The 15,040-nt window shown below is 40.9% G+C and overlaps 1 protein-coding gene across 1 annotated transcript in view; it reads left to right on the forward strand.

Annotated features, from left to right (window-relative positions):
* The window catches only part of LOC114248411 (retinol dehydrogenase 12), a 28,619-nt gene that overhangs the window by 10,908 nt on the left and 2,671 nt on the right, over positions 1-15,040 (forward strand). The window contains exons 2-5 of the mRNA XM_028181644.2: positions 1,256-1,337; positions 11,968-12,094; positions 12,837-12,973; positions 13,752-13,908. Of these exons, the coding sequence (XP_028037445.2) occupies positions 1,264-1,337; positions 11,968-12,094; positions 12,837-12,973; positions 13,752-13,908 (495 nt within the window). The 5' untranslated portion in view covers positions 1,256-1,263. The remainder of the gene's footprint in view (positions 1-1,255; positions 1,338-11,967; positions 12,095-12,836; positions 12,974-13,751; positions 13,909-15,040) is intronic.

Below are 15,040 nucleotides of genomic sequence, written 5' to 3' on the forward strand. Positions count from 1 at the left end.
ACTCAGGGCTAGGTTGCTTTCACACGGAATTGTCCTGCACGTTTTCTTTGTATTCGTTTTTTTAACGTACAGTCACCCGGGTGCTCACACGGTAGATTTTCATTCGTGTAAAAACGAACGTATGAACGAGACAAAGCTATACTATGTACCAGTGCAACGTTAAAGTTCATTATATTTGCTTGACAAGTCCGTTGAGTATTCGTTTAAACACATAAGCGGTGTACGATTTTTTTCCGTACAAACGAATTGTGAAAGGCTCTATGTACAATGTATACAATGTGCCAATATTCAATCGTTAATACGTATACTGCAAATAAACGTGCAGGCAATGCCGTGTGAACCTATTAGTGGGCACATACATTGTAAATTGTAAAATGAAACCCGCAAAATTATAATTTGCGTAATTACTGGTGGTAGGACCTCTTGTGAGTCCGCGCGGGTGGGTACCACCACCCAGCCTATTTCTGCCATAAAGCAGTAATGCGTTTCGGTTTGAAGGATGGGGCAGCCGTTGTAACTATACGTGAGACCTTAGAAATTATATCTCAAGGTGGGTGGCGCATTTACTGTATTTGTGGAGCTCGACCACCCATCTAAGCAATAAAAAAAAAAGCATAGAACCATTCAAAATTCGTTTGTACTTTTAATTGCACGACGTCATTGTGTTGTTCGCAAATGAGTGTTACCGGCACCTGCGTCCATGAACCACGGCACAGTCGCATTATTCCTTCACAAAGATCTCTCTTAGCGGTACACAGATGCGAAGACTATGATGCTGCGATGTCATCTCACAGTGCCAATGTACGGATGGAGAGATAATCGGGTGATCATCATCATCATTCTCTTGCCCTTCTCCCAGTCACCTGGGGTCGGCACATGTTTTCTCCTTCTATACTCCTCTATCATATACTTCGCTCACTCCTTACATGTATTATCTTCCACGCAATCCCCCTATTATTTCTTAGGTCTACCACTTCTCTAAAGCCTCCCACGGTGATACCAGAGCCAAATTTAAGTTAATTAGCATATTTAAAATAACTAGTGGTCACCCAATAGTGGAAATTCGACCAATTAAATTAACATTCTGCCCTCCTTCTCTATATTCTCTATAAGTGTGGGAAATTTTATACTCCTCCGTCCGCGCAATTTTCGTATAAAAGGGAACAAACTTTTTGCTTCACGTATTAATGTACAAATGTATCGCCGTTGCGATTTTGGTCTGCGGTCTGAGTCAAAGGCTATGAATTATTTTCAGAACAGAAAATGTGGGTTCCCAGCACGCCGGTAACTTTGGTGACTGCAGTAGCGGCCGTGGCTGGTGGGGTGTGCATATTCAAGTAAGTTCAAGCAGAAGTTTCTCCGAGTCAGTAAGAAGTAAACTCCGGTCAAAATTACCGGCTCTTAAGGCAGATGACGTGTAAGAATTGATCTAGTTTTGAGTATCGCTCAAAACGATCAGTTTTTATTTATGTACTGCTCGTAAGCAAGGGCTTGGCATTGCTGACATCTATTAGCGACGGTAGCCTCTCATCATCAGGTGGGTAAAAAATACGCTTTTATAGAAAATCCAACTAAAAAATAGAAAATAAATTTTAATAAATTTGAATTAAAAATAGTGTAAGAAAAAAATATTTTATTGTAAAAAAAAGCGTGGGGTGCTTTTCAGGATATAATCAAAATATTTATAACTATTGATACCATGTATTATTTATTTTTCATTTTTTAGTTGAATCTCAATTTTTTCAATATGTTTTTTTAATTTTTCAGTAATTTCATTTGAATCATTCTGTAACTTATCCGAGAAATAGGTGATCGGCGCGCCTGGTAGTTTCCCTTGGTCTTGACGCAGACACTCCGGGTCTCAGGAAAACAAAAAATCGCGAATGCTGATCATCCTAGTAAGGATAACGGATCAAACTCTTTCAAATGTTGAATTGCCATCGGTCGATGATAAGTATGCTAAATTTCGAGTCAATCCGACGTTTTGAAGGGGGTCAAAATCATGTTCAAAGATTCCGTTACGTACTAATATACGTATGAAGCTAATAAAAGCGTATTAAAAAGTGCGGGCTTGCGACATGCCTTAATACACGCTTTCTGATTCTTGTTCGTGATTTTAATTTAGTGTTTCGTCTTATATTGAATTCCAAAAAAAAAAACAATAATTACTATTGAGATTTATTTAAAAATTATAAATCTAATATCGTAACCGAATCTAAAAATATATATTTTAAAACTATTTTGAGAGTTTAATCTCGCGTTTATTATTTTTATTACAATAATTCTGACTTTATTCGACAAATAATCCCTTAGTGGTCCGTTGCTACAAAAACTGTGCAGTACTTGAAATGACGCTAATAATAAAAGCAAGATTAAATCTTAGATGTTATTTTTATTATGTCTTTTGCAAATTGTAGATTTTGTATATTTGTTGTATATTTTTTTGTCAAAAGTTTTAGTTAATAGTTATTAGTGTCTACGTAGTTTACGCATACAATTGAAGTGGAACTCAACTTATGACCAATATACAATGACCTTATTGACCTTGTAACTTCTTTAGTTTAACGATTTAAATTAGTTAAAATATATATGGTAAGAGAGTAGCAGATCTGAAATGGAGTTGTGCTGAACAATTAGCAAGCCATGACAAGATTAGCAAGGCGAAATGACAAGGCAAACAATGACAAGGACAAATGGTGTAGGACAATGGCTGACATTAAGTCGTAGAGGTGCTGGAAGATCTATAGCTCGTTAGACCGATGACATAGGTCGGCGGGACTGAAATGGATGAGAATGAAGATGATGAGAACATTACGGCATAAAAAGCGGGAGTGCTATGCTTAGCAGTGAGCATCAAAGGGTTGAAGATGAAGTATATATAATTTAAATCCTTGAGATCAGGAATACGTACAGAGGTGAGGGTTCCAAATCTTTCGTCGAGCAAAGGAAGAGTCGCAAACCTATATCTTATAATATACAAGACTGGCTGACTATTCAGATCCTCGAACCCTCAAAAATTTATTAAAAATTCAACAGGAAAATAGGACTCACGACATTCTTACCCACCGTAATTGTAAAGCATAGATACAAGTTAAACTAAAGTTTTCCATCAATCATAGTTAAAGCGTAATTAGGTACCATTCAGAAGATCCGCTCGCTAAATCACTTTTAATTCAAACTATTTTACGCCGGTCTCAATTAACTCGCTCGTGTTCTTGTTCGGGTGAAAGTTGGTAATTGATTTTAAACCGACCGTTAAGATGGGAACTTGAAAAGGAGAAACCCCATTTTGGGCCTAAGCGTTACACGAATGGGATATGTACCAAAAAATTCGTCTATTTTGCTTGATTAACCTATTGAAATCTTAGCTTCATTGACAATGGCCAAGTGTAGAAAATAAGTTATATTCAATTTTTTGTTTTAAACAATCTTTGTAAACATCTACAATACTTATTTCAATATACGTAACTAGCTCCACAAACGCGCGGATTAGAATTAGAGCATCCATAAAATATGATCGATTTAGTGGAAATCGGGTGTAAAAAATAATTAATACTCTTTTGCTTTAGGATAAATGACTGTTTTTATAGGTATTTTAATCAATGTAAATAGAGTATGGCCATCGAATCGTGACACAACTACTTACAATGGCGGCAATTCAAAATATCTACAACTGACAACATCAAATATAGCATGAAAGGGTAGTTTTGCATTTTTATATTAATGTGACTATGCCATAGAAAAACACAAATGTATCAAATCGTGTTATGTTATCTTTAATGTTGCCAACTGAAGATATTTTGGATTGCCGCTATTTAGTTGTGCCATGATTCGCTGGCCAGACTATAAACTTAATCTCATTGAATAACGTAACGTAAAGCACCAAAATCTACTAACAAAAATAATTAAAAGAAATAAATAACTGTGCCATTTAGTTATGACACGAAATCATGTCGGCAACTGCGGCAATTCAAAATATTTTCAACTGGCAATCTTAAATATAACATGAAAAGGTCGATTTGGTACTTTGAGTTTTTCTATGGTGTAGTTATATTAATAATTTTACTGGTGGTAGGATCTCTTGTGAGTCCGCGCCTCCCACCCGCCTATTTTTGCCGTAAAGCAGTAATGCGTTTCAGTTTGAAGGGCGGGGCAGCCGTTGTAACTATACTGAGACCTTAGAACTTATATCTCAAGGTGGGTGGCGCATTTACGTCGTAGATGTCTATGAGCTCCAGTAACCACTTAACATCAGGTGGGCTGTGAGCTCGTCGAAGGGTATCTAAGCAATAAAAAATTAAAATAAAAAAGGCATGAAATAAAATGAAATGAAATGTGATGAGATAATATGGGAGCACGTAATGATTTATATTTTATATAAAAAAGTTATCATATAAATATAGTTTTTCATATAAAAAAGTTTTCATTAAAATTAAAATAAGACTGACCTAAAGGTCTTAGTTACCAGGTTATAAAATCCCTTAAAAAAATCATTTCGTGCGCAGCGCGTTTCGCATTACGTTGTTTTTAATTTTTGGCTTTCGTTCGTTTTCGTAAACAACCTAACGCGCGATTTCTCGTAACAGGTTCCATTTTTATTTTAAAGCAACCTGTTGCTGCAACAGGTTTCGTAAAAAATTACTTATCTTTAGTAGGAAATAGCCTCAAAAATATCGTTTTTATTAAAATATCTCGAACAATAAACATAACCTAAAATGTAAACATTGTCTGATTTTACCAATTTGGCCATTGCTGGGAGACCTGAAAATTGGGCTCATGAAACCTTCTTAGGTATTGTAACTTATGCCCAAATTCTAGCACTGTAACGCCAGGCCCAAGTTTGTATGGATTTCGGGTTTGTCCTTTCTAACTTAGCTCAGAATTGACTGTCAACATCAAACAACGTGGAGAAAGAAGACATTTTATAGTTTTTAATTGAGTTAACGCAGTAAATGGCCTACCGTTTTTATTTATTTGTCGAACAACTAAAGCGCTCTACCTTTCTTTAGTTTCTGGCTCGCATATTTACATACAGAAAAACAATTTGAAGGTAGCACAAAGCAACTTGCACAGTTCTCGCTCGGATAAGTAAGTAAAGCTGTCCAATTTGAAAAATCTAGAACAACAATCTAGACAACAAAAGTTGTCGGGTCATGATGGTTTTAACTTAATTTGATAGAAAAAGAAATATCGTTTCATATTCAGAAAACGATTTTTATATTCTCACCCAGGTTTAAGAGAAACCTGTTTTTTTCTGCAGCTAAAATTAAGTTGTTAATTGTTTTCTTCGAAATCAACAATCGCTCTCTCATTATTTACAGTATTAAATAAGTTAATTGTGGTTAATGTTGCTAGAAATAAGCCCTTACGTACATTTTATTATTATTATATCCTCATAATAATAATAAAATGAAATGAAAATCCGGAAGCCGGCAACGATATTGTTGTTGTTGTTTTTAAATTCGCCAATAAGCAGGCAAAGAGCGTAGCTTATACAGCCTAGTCTGTCGTAGTTATATATATTTTTTTTCAATAAAAAGCTGGTGTATCTCTTTTTGTTGCTTTTTGGGAGTTTTGACATCAACTCGATGAATAGTACATTGAGTGAGCGTGAATTTCCGCAGACCTTTTATCTTGAAAGAAAAAACAGTCACTGCTATGCTAGCCACAGTTTTATTCCAATGCCTCAATAATCGTGAACAACGATTATTGACGTTCAATACACAAAAAAACACCCAATATATATATATATATATATATATGTCGCATCCGGGTCAATAGTTCGGAATATCAACGATACACAAACGTCAAAGTGACAGAATGGCCGTGTCGTGGTTGACGACTTTTAGTAATATTAAGACGGTGGTTTTGATTATTATTTTAAATGATGAAATGTTGTTTTGATAAATATCACAAAATGAAGGGTAGACTCCGTAACGCCACAGTTATAAAATGGCGGTACGTGGACAGAGTCGTGGCATTCGTGTCAGACAGTGATTCCGACCGTCTCAGCAGTGAGTCTCTGACGGTCAGTCAGTCAGTCAGTCGGTCTGTCGGTATGTGCAACGAAACTGTCGGTTTATCCTGTCATTGTGAAAGTTGTGTGTGGGTTTAATAATTGTTATTGAAAAGTTTTATTGACTAAACTGAGTTCAATCGAATACGAGTGATGAGGAAACTACCGCTCAGCCATCCATGGCGCCGCCTCCGACATCAGAAGTGAGATCAGGACTCTACTCTCACTGGCGTGACGTGTTTGAACATGTTCGAAGTACAGCAAAAAAAAGCATGATGCAGATCAGAATACTAGTAGTGGTACGCCACAAGAGCGTGAATGCAGCATACGTAAGTCGTGTAATAACGTCGTAATTACCTCGAAGGAAGATCTGAGCCACGAAGAAATCGTCACATCTTACGTTCTGGCTCATGTTGCCCAGTTGACTCTCGATTTATCACATCGCATTTACTAGCGGAAATACGACACGTAACAAGCTATTACAAGAAATTAAGGCAAGTGCAAGTCTCAAGTGAAACTTCGATCGCAATAATGGATCTGTCATGACGAGTGGGTAGTTCCGACACGAATCGTTTTTAAGCCAATGACTACTGCTAGAGTTACATGGCACTAGTGCAGTAAACCACGACATGAGACTGTGAATTGTCGCTGAAACTTTAGAATCTACTAAATTCAATACCAATAACACTACACGTTCGATGACTTCGGGCTCCAGCAAGCAAGCAAACAAGAAAGCAAGCAAGTTTCCGTGGGGAAAAAAAATTGACACATCTGAAGTCGTCGTGACCTGTAAGATAAGACGTCCGGTGCGTTCGTGTCTGGCGATGCGGCGGTGTTCGGGTCCCGCTGGCGGATGCAAGTTTTTTCTGGTGAAGTACGTGCTTGTGCGTGCTTGACAAGTGTTTGCGGTTGGCTTCCGCAGTGTGGGAGTAACATCGTGTAGGAGAGGTGGAACCCGCCAAATTGTAGTTTGCGTGGTGGCTGGTAAGATTTGCTGTGGTAAAAAGTTTGCGTGGTGGTAAAATGTCTTGTGAGTCTGCACAGGTAACCGGAGGTGAGTCTTCCGCGGTCGCGGCCTACCCAGTCCGCGAGAACCGGGCAGATCGCCTCGACGGTACAAAGGCCGGCCGACGGATCCGCCAAACGACGAGACCACGCCTCCAGCACGGACTGCCGAGATTGGAGCCCCCGCGCTCCGGCTACACTTGCGCTAGGGCGCGCCGCCTCGTAGGAGACTGTGAGGTATCCTTGAATGACTCTGACTGCGATCGCGCGCTGCCGGCGTCGCAGCGTGGCGACGTTCTCGTGGGTAAGGACGTGGCACCAGACGGGTGCTCCGTATAGTGCCATCGACCGCACGGGTACCATCACCCTGCCTATTTCTGCCGTGAAGCAGTGGTGTATTTCGGTTTGAAGGGTGGGGCAGCGGTTGTAACTATACTGAGACCTTAGAACTTCTATCTCAAGGTGTGTGGTCCGTTTACGCTGTGGATGTCTATGGGTTCCAATAACCACTTAACACAAGGTGGGCTGTGAGCTCGTCCACACATTAAAACGAAGAGCGTAATCAAACGAAATTAGATACGAAGTTTAAAGGGCCGTTTAAAGTAGTTGAAGTATTGGATGGTGACCGTTACACATTGAAAGCTTTAAATTCAAAACGTACTTACAAATACCCACATGATAGGCTAAGAAAAATGCCAGCATGACACATACCAGTCGAGGTTGATGTAAATGATGATGATGAAGAGCAAGCTTAAATTGTGGTGTAAACTCGAGTAAGGATAGTCTATCGGCCGTATTGTGTTCGACCGTACCAGTAGCTATTACGTAGTCGTAGCCCGGTAGAAATCGGTGTCTCTTGAGGCAACTCAAGTAGTCCGTGGGTGCGCGGTGCGCGTTTGGCTCTGGCGGAGGTCGGGGTCTTTAAAGACCATCGTGTGTGGTCAGCGGGTGATGCACACGGGCGATCCACGCTGTGGATGCGCGTCATGAGGGCAATTGCGATTGCTGGTCGGCTGGAGAGCCGTGGCGTTAGATATTTTTATTCGGAAGTTTTCTTTGATCTGAGTTCCTGTAAGCTATGCCTGATTTGTACAGAGTAAATTTGAAGTTTGATGAACGACTGTGGTACGTGCTCTGGCTGCTGAATAGTGAACTTTGTATACCCTATTGTTTTATTTGGTTAAAATGGTATTAAAACAGTTTAAAGCTTTGATGACTTTAAATTTTCCGATAAGTCTTAAAGTGTAGTCAGGAGTGATCGAGCGGAACAAGTGTTCTCGTGGATGTTTTTGATTGTAGGTTAACCATCACACGAGAACGTGTACAATCAGGAAGGCCGTGTCGCAATCGACACGTGATTGCTGCAGCCAATACGAGATATGGGACGCAAACGCCGTCTGTTGGCGCTCGATGGGTCAACTATTCACCGGCCGAGCGGAGCGACGTGCCGGTAGCTGTGTAATATCGAGTATTTTTGGTAAATGAGAACAATCTGGTGAGTCGTATTATTTTTATTTGGATTTTGGTGCCGAATGTTCTCTTGTCGAGAAATCTATATGCGATGGTTCTCATAAAATGACTGTTGATTAAAGTCACAGGGATGACTGTTGATTAGAGTCACAGGGATGACTGTTGATTAGAGTCACAGGGATGACTGTTGATTAGAGTCACAGGGATGACTGTTGATTAGAGTCACAGGGATGACTGTTGATTAGAGTCACAGGTATGACTGTTGATTAGAGTCACAGGGATGACTGTTGATTAGAGTCACAGGGATGACTGTTGAGTAGAGTCACAGGGATGACTGTTGAGTAGAGTCACAGGGATGACTGTTGAGTAGAGTCACAGGGATGACTGTTGATTAGAGTCACAGGGATGACTGTTGATTAGAGTCACAGGGATGACTGTTGATTAGAGTCACAGGGATGACTGTTGATTAGAGTCACAGGGATGACTGTTGATTAGAGTCACAGGGATGACTGTTGATTAGAGTCACAGGGGTGACTGTTGAGTAGAGTCACAGGGATGACTGTTGAGTAGAGTCACAGGGATGACTGTTGAGTAGAGTCACAGGGATGACTGTTGAGTAGAGTCACAGGGATGACTGTTGAGTAGAGTCACAGGGATGACTGTTGAGTAGAGTCACAGGGATGACTGTTGAGTAGAGTCACAGGGATGACTGTTGAGTAGAGTCACAGGGATGACTGTTGAGTAGAGTCACAGGGATGACTGTTGAGTAGAGTCACAGGGATGACTGTTGAGTAGAGTCACAGGGATGACTGTTGAGTAGAGTCACAGGGATGACTGTTGAGTAGAGTCACAGGGATGACTATCATTGAACACTTGTAGTCACAGGGATGACTATCATTGAACACTTGTAGTCACAGGGATGACTGTTGAGTAGAGTCACAGGGATGACTATCATTGAACACTTGTAGTCACAGGGATGACTATCATTGAACACTTGTAGTCACAGGGATGACTATCATTGAACACTTGTAGTCACAGCGATGACTATCATTGAACACTTGTAGTCACAGGGATGACTATCATTGAACACTTGTAGTTACAGGGATGACTATCATTGAACACTTGTAGTCACAGGGATGACTTAGTTACTGTGTACATGAATTGTACGGGGAGAACTTGCAGCAGTAGTAAATCACTTATTTTCGTTTGTGTAATATTTCAATGTCGTTATAGAATTTGTGATGACACAAGACTTTTATGTTAGTAGAGTGGTCAGATATGGCCGAGCGTGAATGATACTGTGCGGTATTGGCTTTTGTTTCAGATTAACACACGAGGACGTGTGTAACACAGGATGGCCGTGTCGCATCCGGGTCAATAGTTCGGAATATCAACGATACACAAACGTCAAAGTGACAGAATGGCCGTGTCGTGGTTGACGACTTTTAGTAATATTAAGACGGTGGTTTTGATTATTATTTTAAATGATGAAATGTTGTTTTGATAAATATCACAAAATGAAGGGTAGACTCCGTAACGCCACAGTTATAAAATGGCGGTACGTGGACAGAGTCGTGGCATTCGTGTCAGACAGTGATTCCGACCGTCTCAGCAGTGAGTCTCTGACGGTCAGTCAGTCAGTCGGTCTGTCGGTATGTGCAACGAAACTGTCGGTTTATCCTGTCATTGTGAAAGTTGTGTGTGGGTTTAATAATTGTTATTGAAAAGTTTTATTGACTAAACTGAGTTCAATCGAATACGAGTGATGAGGAAACTACCGCTTAGCCATCCCTGGCGCCGCCTCCGACATATATATATTATACATCACAATAAGCTATTAAAAAAACATTAAAATAAAACTTCAAGTGACGCTTCACTCGGGTTGCTGCCAAAACTCTCTGATCATAAAATATATAATAAGAATAGAGTAGGCCATTGAGATTTTTACTAATGTAATCAATAATATCTAAAAATATTAAATAATTCATGGTTTTAAGTTCCGAAGTCGTCATGGTCTAAAGGATAAAACGTCCGGTGCATTCGTATGTAGGGATGCACTGGTGTTCGAATCCCGTAGGCGGGTACCAATTTTTCTAATGAAATACGTACTCAACAAATGTTCACGATTGACTTCCACGGTGAAGGAATAACATCGTGTAATAAAAATCAAACCCGCAAAGTTATAATTTGCGTAATTACTGGTGGTAGGACCTCTTGGGAGTCCGCATGGGTAGGTACCACCACCCCGCCTATTTCCGCCGTGAAGCAGTAATGCGTTTCGGTTCGAAGGGCGGGGCAGCCGTTGTAACTATACTGAGACTGTAGAACTTATATCTCGAGGTGGGTGGCGCCTTTACGTTGTAGATGTCTATGGGCTCCAGTAACCACTTAACATCAGGTGGGCTGTGAGCTCATCCATCCATCTAAACAATAAAAAAAAACAGTAATAATTATTATTACAATATATAAATATTGAATTGAACAAAAATAAACTAAACAGTCTGAATGATAAACATTAGTATTTTTTTTTAAATTTGTTGTGTGTACTAACGTGTGTATGAAAGCTCTTGTAGTGAATTTTAATTTAGGATTATACGTGAAATTAAAATATCAATTCACAGAGGGCAGACAATTCACCTTACAATTATTTACTAATGACAAAATTTTGCATATACTTAAGACGTTTAGGATAATTGTATTTTAATTTTGGAAGGTTTCACTTCTACCACATGTGAATTGCACACATTTTGCTTTTTTTTTTGTAAAACAATGCCAGGTTGAAAGAAATGTTGATACATAAACTAAACAACGTGAAAAAATAAGGCATAGTTCTTCAAGTACAAATAGTTTTGACATAAAGTTGGCCCACTTTTGGGCATTGTCCTTTACCGTAAAAAATGTAAGATTAAATCGTAAAAGTAGTTTTAATTCTGTCTACACAATTCTGGAAACCGAAAATAAAACTTGCTACACTTATACAAACCGAAAATAATACTACACTTACACGCAGACGCGTCCCCGGCCTCGAAGAGTTATATAAAAAAAATAATTAAATTCTTAGATGTTTGGGCTTCTCCGGTCCTAAGTGGTTACCGGAGCCCATAGACATCAACAACATAAATGACACCATCGAGCGTAACACAGGAACTCTAAATCTCAGTAACCTGTTCATAAAGATTAACCTTAGAGATCTCCCCTCGCCGACGCTTGCGACGAAGAGCTCGGCGAGTAAATTAACCCATAGTACAGCCCACTGAGTTTCTCGCCGGATTTTCTTAGTCGGTCGCGTTTCCGATCCGGTGGTAGATTCTGCGAAGCGCTGCTTCTGCTAAGGCCAGTCTTAGAAACACTTCCGGTTTGAGCCCCGAGAGCTCATCTACACGCTAGGGTAACGCTGAAATAGCCTCTCAAGGCTATCAGCATAAGTAAAACAAAAAGCTATCTCTATTTATGTATGTTTCTTTTCTATTTAACAGAGATTACTACAGCGGTCCTCCGTACGACCGGTCCGTCCGTGCCGACAACAGAACAATTATAATTACTGGTGCTAACAGCGGTATCGGGAAAGCTGCAGCAAAAGACTTCGCCAAAAGGGGTGCTAAGGTAAATATTAGTACTATTGACAGCAAAAACAAGGATGTGGAGAGGCTTTTTGGCGAGCCAAATATTCTGGGGGAGATGAAGGCACGGAGGCTCGGATGGCTCGGGCATGTAGTGCGTATGGAGCAGGGTCAGGCTGTGAAACGGGTGTACGCGGGAGTACTGGAGGGACGCGGCCCCGTAGGGAGGCCCAAGTACCGCTGGTCTGACGCTGTGGAAGGAAATTTACGTAAGCTCCAAGTGTCGGACTGGCAAGGTGTTGCGCAGCGCCGGGATGAATGGCAGAGCTTATTATCGGAGGCCAAGACCCACTTCAGGGTCATAGTGCCAGCTCAGTAGTAGCAGTAGTATTGACGGCAATTGTGGATGGAAGTGGGCGCCTTCAGGGTACACGCCTCGGGCTTCGCTCTCTCTCGGCGTGATCAGATCTCCGACCCGATTGGGCTGAAATTAAAGCGGTACTTGAACATGTGCGCTGACAACAATTGGTACAACGGCACGTGTCTACTCGTGCGGTACTCTAGGAATTAAGTCTCCCTGTATTTGAAAACTAATTATTTTGATTTGATTTGATGATAGAGCACATTGTGAACCCGCATCGGTGGGTACCATCACCCTGTCGTTCTTAAGTCGTCTTACCCAACAAGATAAGACGTCCGGTGAGTTCGCATTGACCGATGCAACTGTGCCAGTAAGCCAGATAATAACAGTATTGCTTTAGAAGTTGAAGTTCGTTCCGTCTTAGGTGTTTATGGCGTGCCGTGACGTCAAGAAGTGCGAGGAGCAACGACGCGACATCGTGCTTGAGACGAACAACAAATACGTGTACTGCAGACCCTGCGACCTGGCCAGCACGGCCTCCATCAGAGAGTTCGTTGCCAGGTACGTCTAGCTGTTGACAAACTGGGCCTTGACAATCAATCATCCAAATAAATGTAAAAGACATTCAGAGTTCACTTACGGAACCACAGGATCTAAGACTTCGAATATTGGTATTCGTTGGTAGCGTAAGAGGCTATTGCAGCTACGCCCGGACGGTTAAGTGAACTCACGGACTCAAATTGAGAGAATTTGCTAACACTAGCCTTAGCAAGAGCAGTAGTTCAAAGAGCCTACCACTGGATCGCCATCGCGACCCACTGAGGAGATCCGGCTAGAAACTCAGTGGGCTGTGTTTCTTACTTACTCTGTTGCCGTATGTACCATAGGGAGCACTTTAAGGAATTCCTTGCGATGATCCGATCATTTCGTTTTTACCTTCGCGCCCCCCATCATCGAAGAAGAGTTCATCCATACTACCTAGAACCACTACGATCATCCACAGTGCATTTTCAGAGTTGTCCCGTTTCATTCGAATTTAGAATGAATCTCACCCTATGGGGCTTACTGAGCGATAGGATATACCCTTCAAATGAGATCTGTGAAGTCCTCTGCAACAGTAGCTTGACTGTGCCCCTAACGTTCATTCTTATTGCTGACTGTGAACGCTCACCTTCAGGTTGGCCGTGTGCATGTCTTGTCTATGGTGGCAATAATCATCATTCTCCTGCCCTTCTCCCAGTCATTATACTCCTCCATCATATACCATTATTACGACGGCGATAAAAAAAGTCATAAAATTATTTAGCTCAAAAATAGTGTCGTTCTAATCTTGGACCAGATTCAAAGGAGAGGAGCCACACCTTCACGTGCTGGTCAATAACGCCGGGGTGATGGAACCACCCAAGGGAGTCACTAAGGACGGCTTCGAGACCCAACTCGGGGTCAATCACCTCGGACATTTCTTGCTGACAAACTTGCTCCTGGATACGCTCAAGGTATGTTTTTTTTTATTGCTTAGATAGGTGGACGAGCTCACAGCCCACCTGGTGTCAAGTGGTTACTGGAGCCCATCTACGTTGTAAATGTCTACATTTGATGGGCCACCCACCTTGAGATGTAAGTTCTAAGGTCCCAAATATAGTTACAACGGCTGCTCCTCCCTTCAAACCGAAACGCATTACTGCTTCACGGCAGAAATAGGCAGGGTAGTGGTACCTACCGGTGCGGACTCACAAGAGGTCCTACCACCAGTAATTACGCAAATTATAATTTTGCGGGTTCGATTTTTATTACACAATGTTATTCCTTCACCGTGGAAGTCAATCGTGAACATTTGTTGAGTACGTATTTCATTAGAAAAATTGGTACCCCCCTGCGGGATTCGAACACCGTTGCATCGCTCAAAACGAATGCACCGGACATCTTATCCTTTAGGCCACGACGACTTCGATTTACTACCCGACTAAAGTTTCAAATGCAACGCCAATTGTTTCACGGAAGGATTATGGTTCGAAGGTATATCTCTCTACTTAAACCTGTAATGTGGAAATGGAGGAGCCACTTGTAATATAGAATTTAGGAGGGAAGGAAGTTAGTTATGACAGTCGATTACGGTGCTGTAGCTATATCTCGAGGAACCTGGAATCACAGAACTGTATCTTATAATGAGATCGAAAAAGAAATTATTGTTGCAATTCTCTAACTCACCTACATCTCGGATGATACAATTATTGGAAAGCTCTAAAATTGTAAGCATTAAGTATTATCGTCAATATGCCTGACCTGCACGGGTCAGCTAAGACTAGGCGGCTACTGGAACTCAGAAAGCGTACTCACGAATCCGTTAAGATAACGACCATTCTACCCTGAAGTGAAGGTCGTGGGTTCGGTTTCATGTAACCGAACCAACCTTCAACGACTTCCATCTTACTGTTCTGCAAAGGCCCTGATAAAACCAAACCTTTCTACTGTCTTCACTAAAAAGTATTCAGTTTGGTATTTCATTGGCGCTAAGAATATAAAATCAAAATATAACTAATTTCGTTATTTTAATTGAATGTTTGTAATAGATGATGAATATGTTGATATCTTGTACGTGAAGTCCACAAAGTTTTGCTTTTAATTTCA

This window comes from Bombyx mandarina, chromosome 25, assembly GCF_030267445.1.
Source record: "Bombyx mandarina strain Sakado chromosome 25, ASM3026744v2".
Taxonomy (NCBI): Eukaryota; Metazoa; Arthropoda; class Insecta; order Lepidoptera; family Bombycidae; genus Bombyx; species Bombyx mandarina.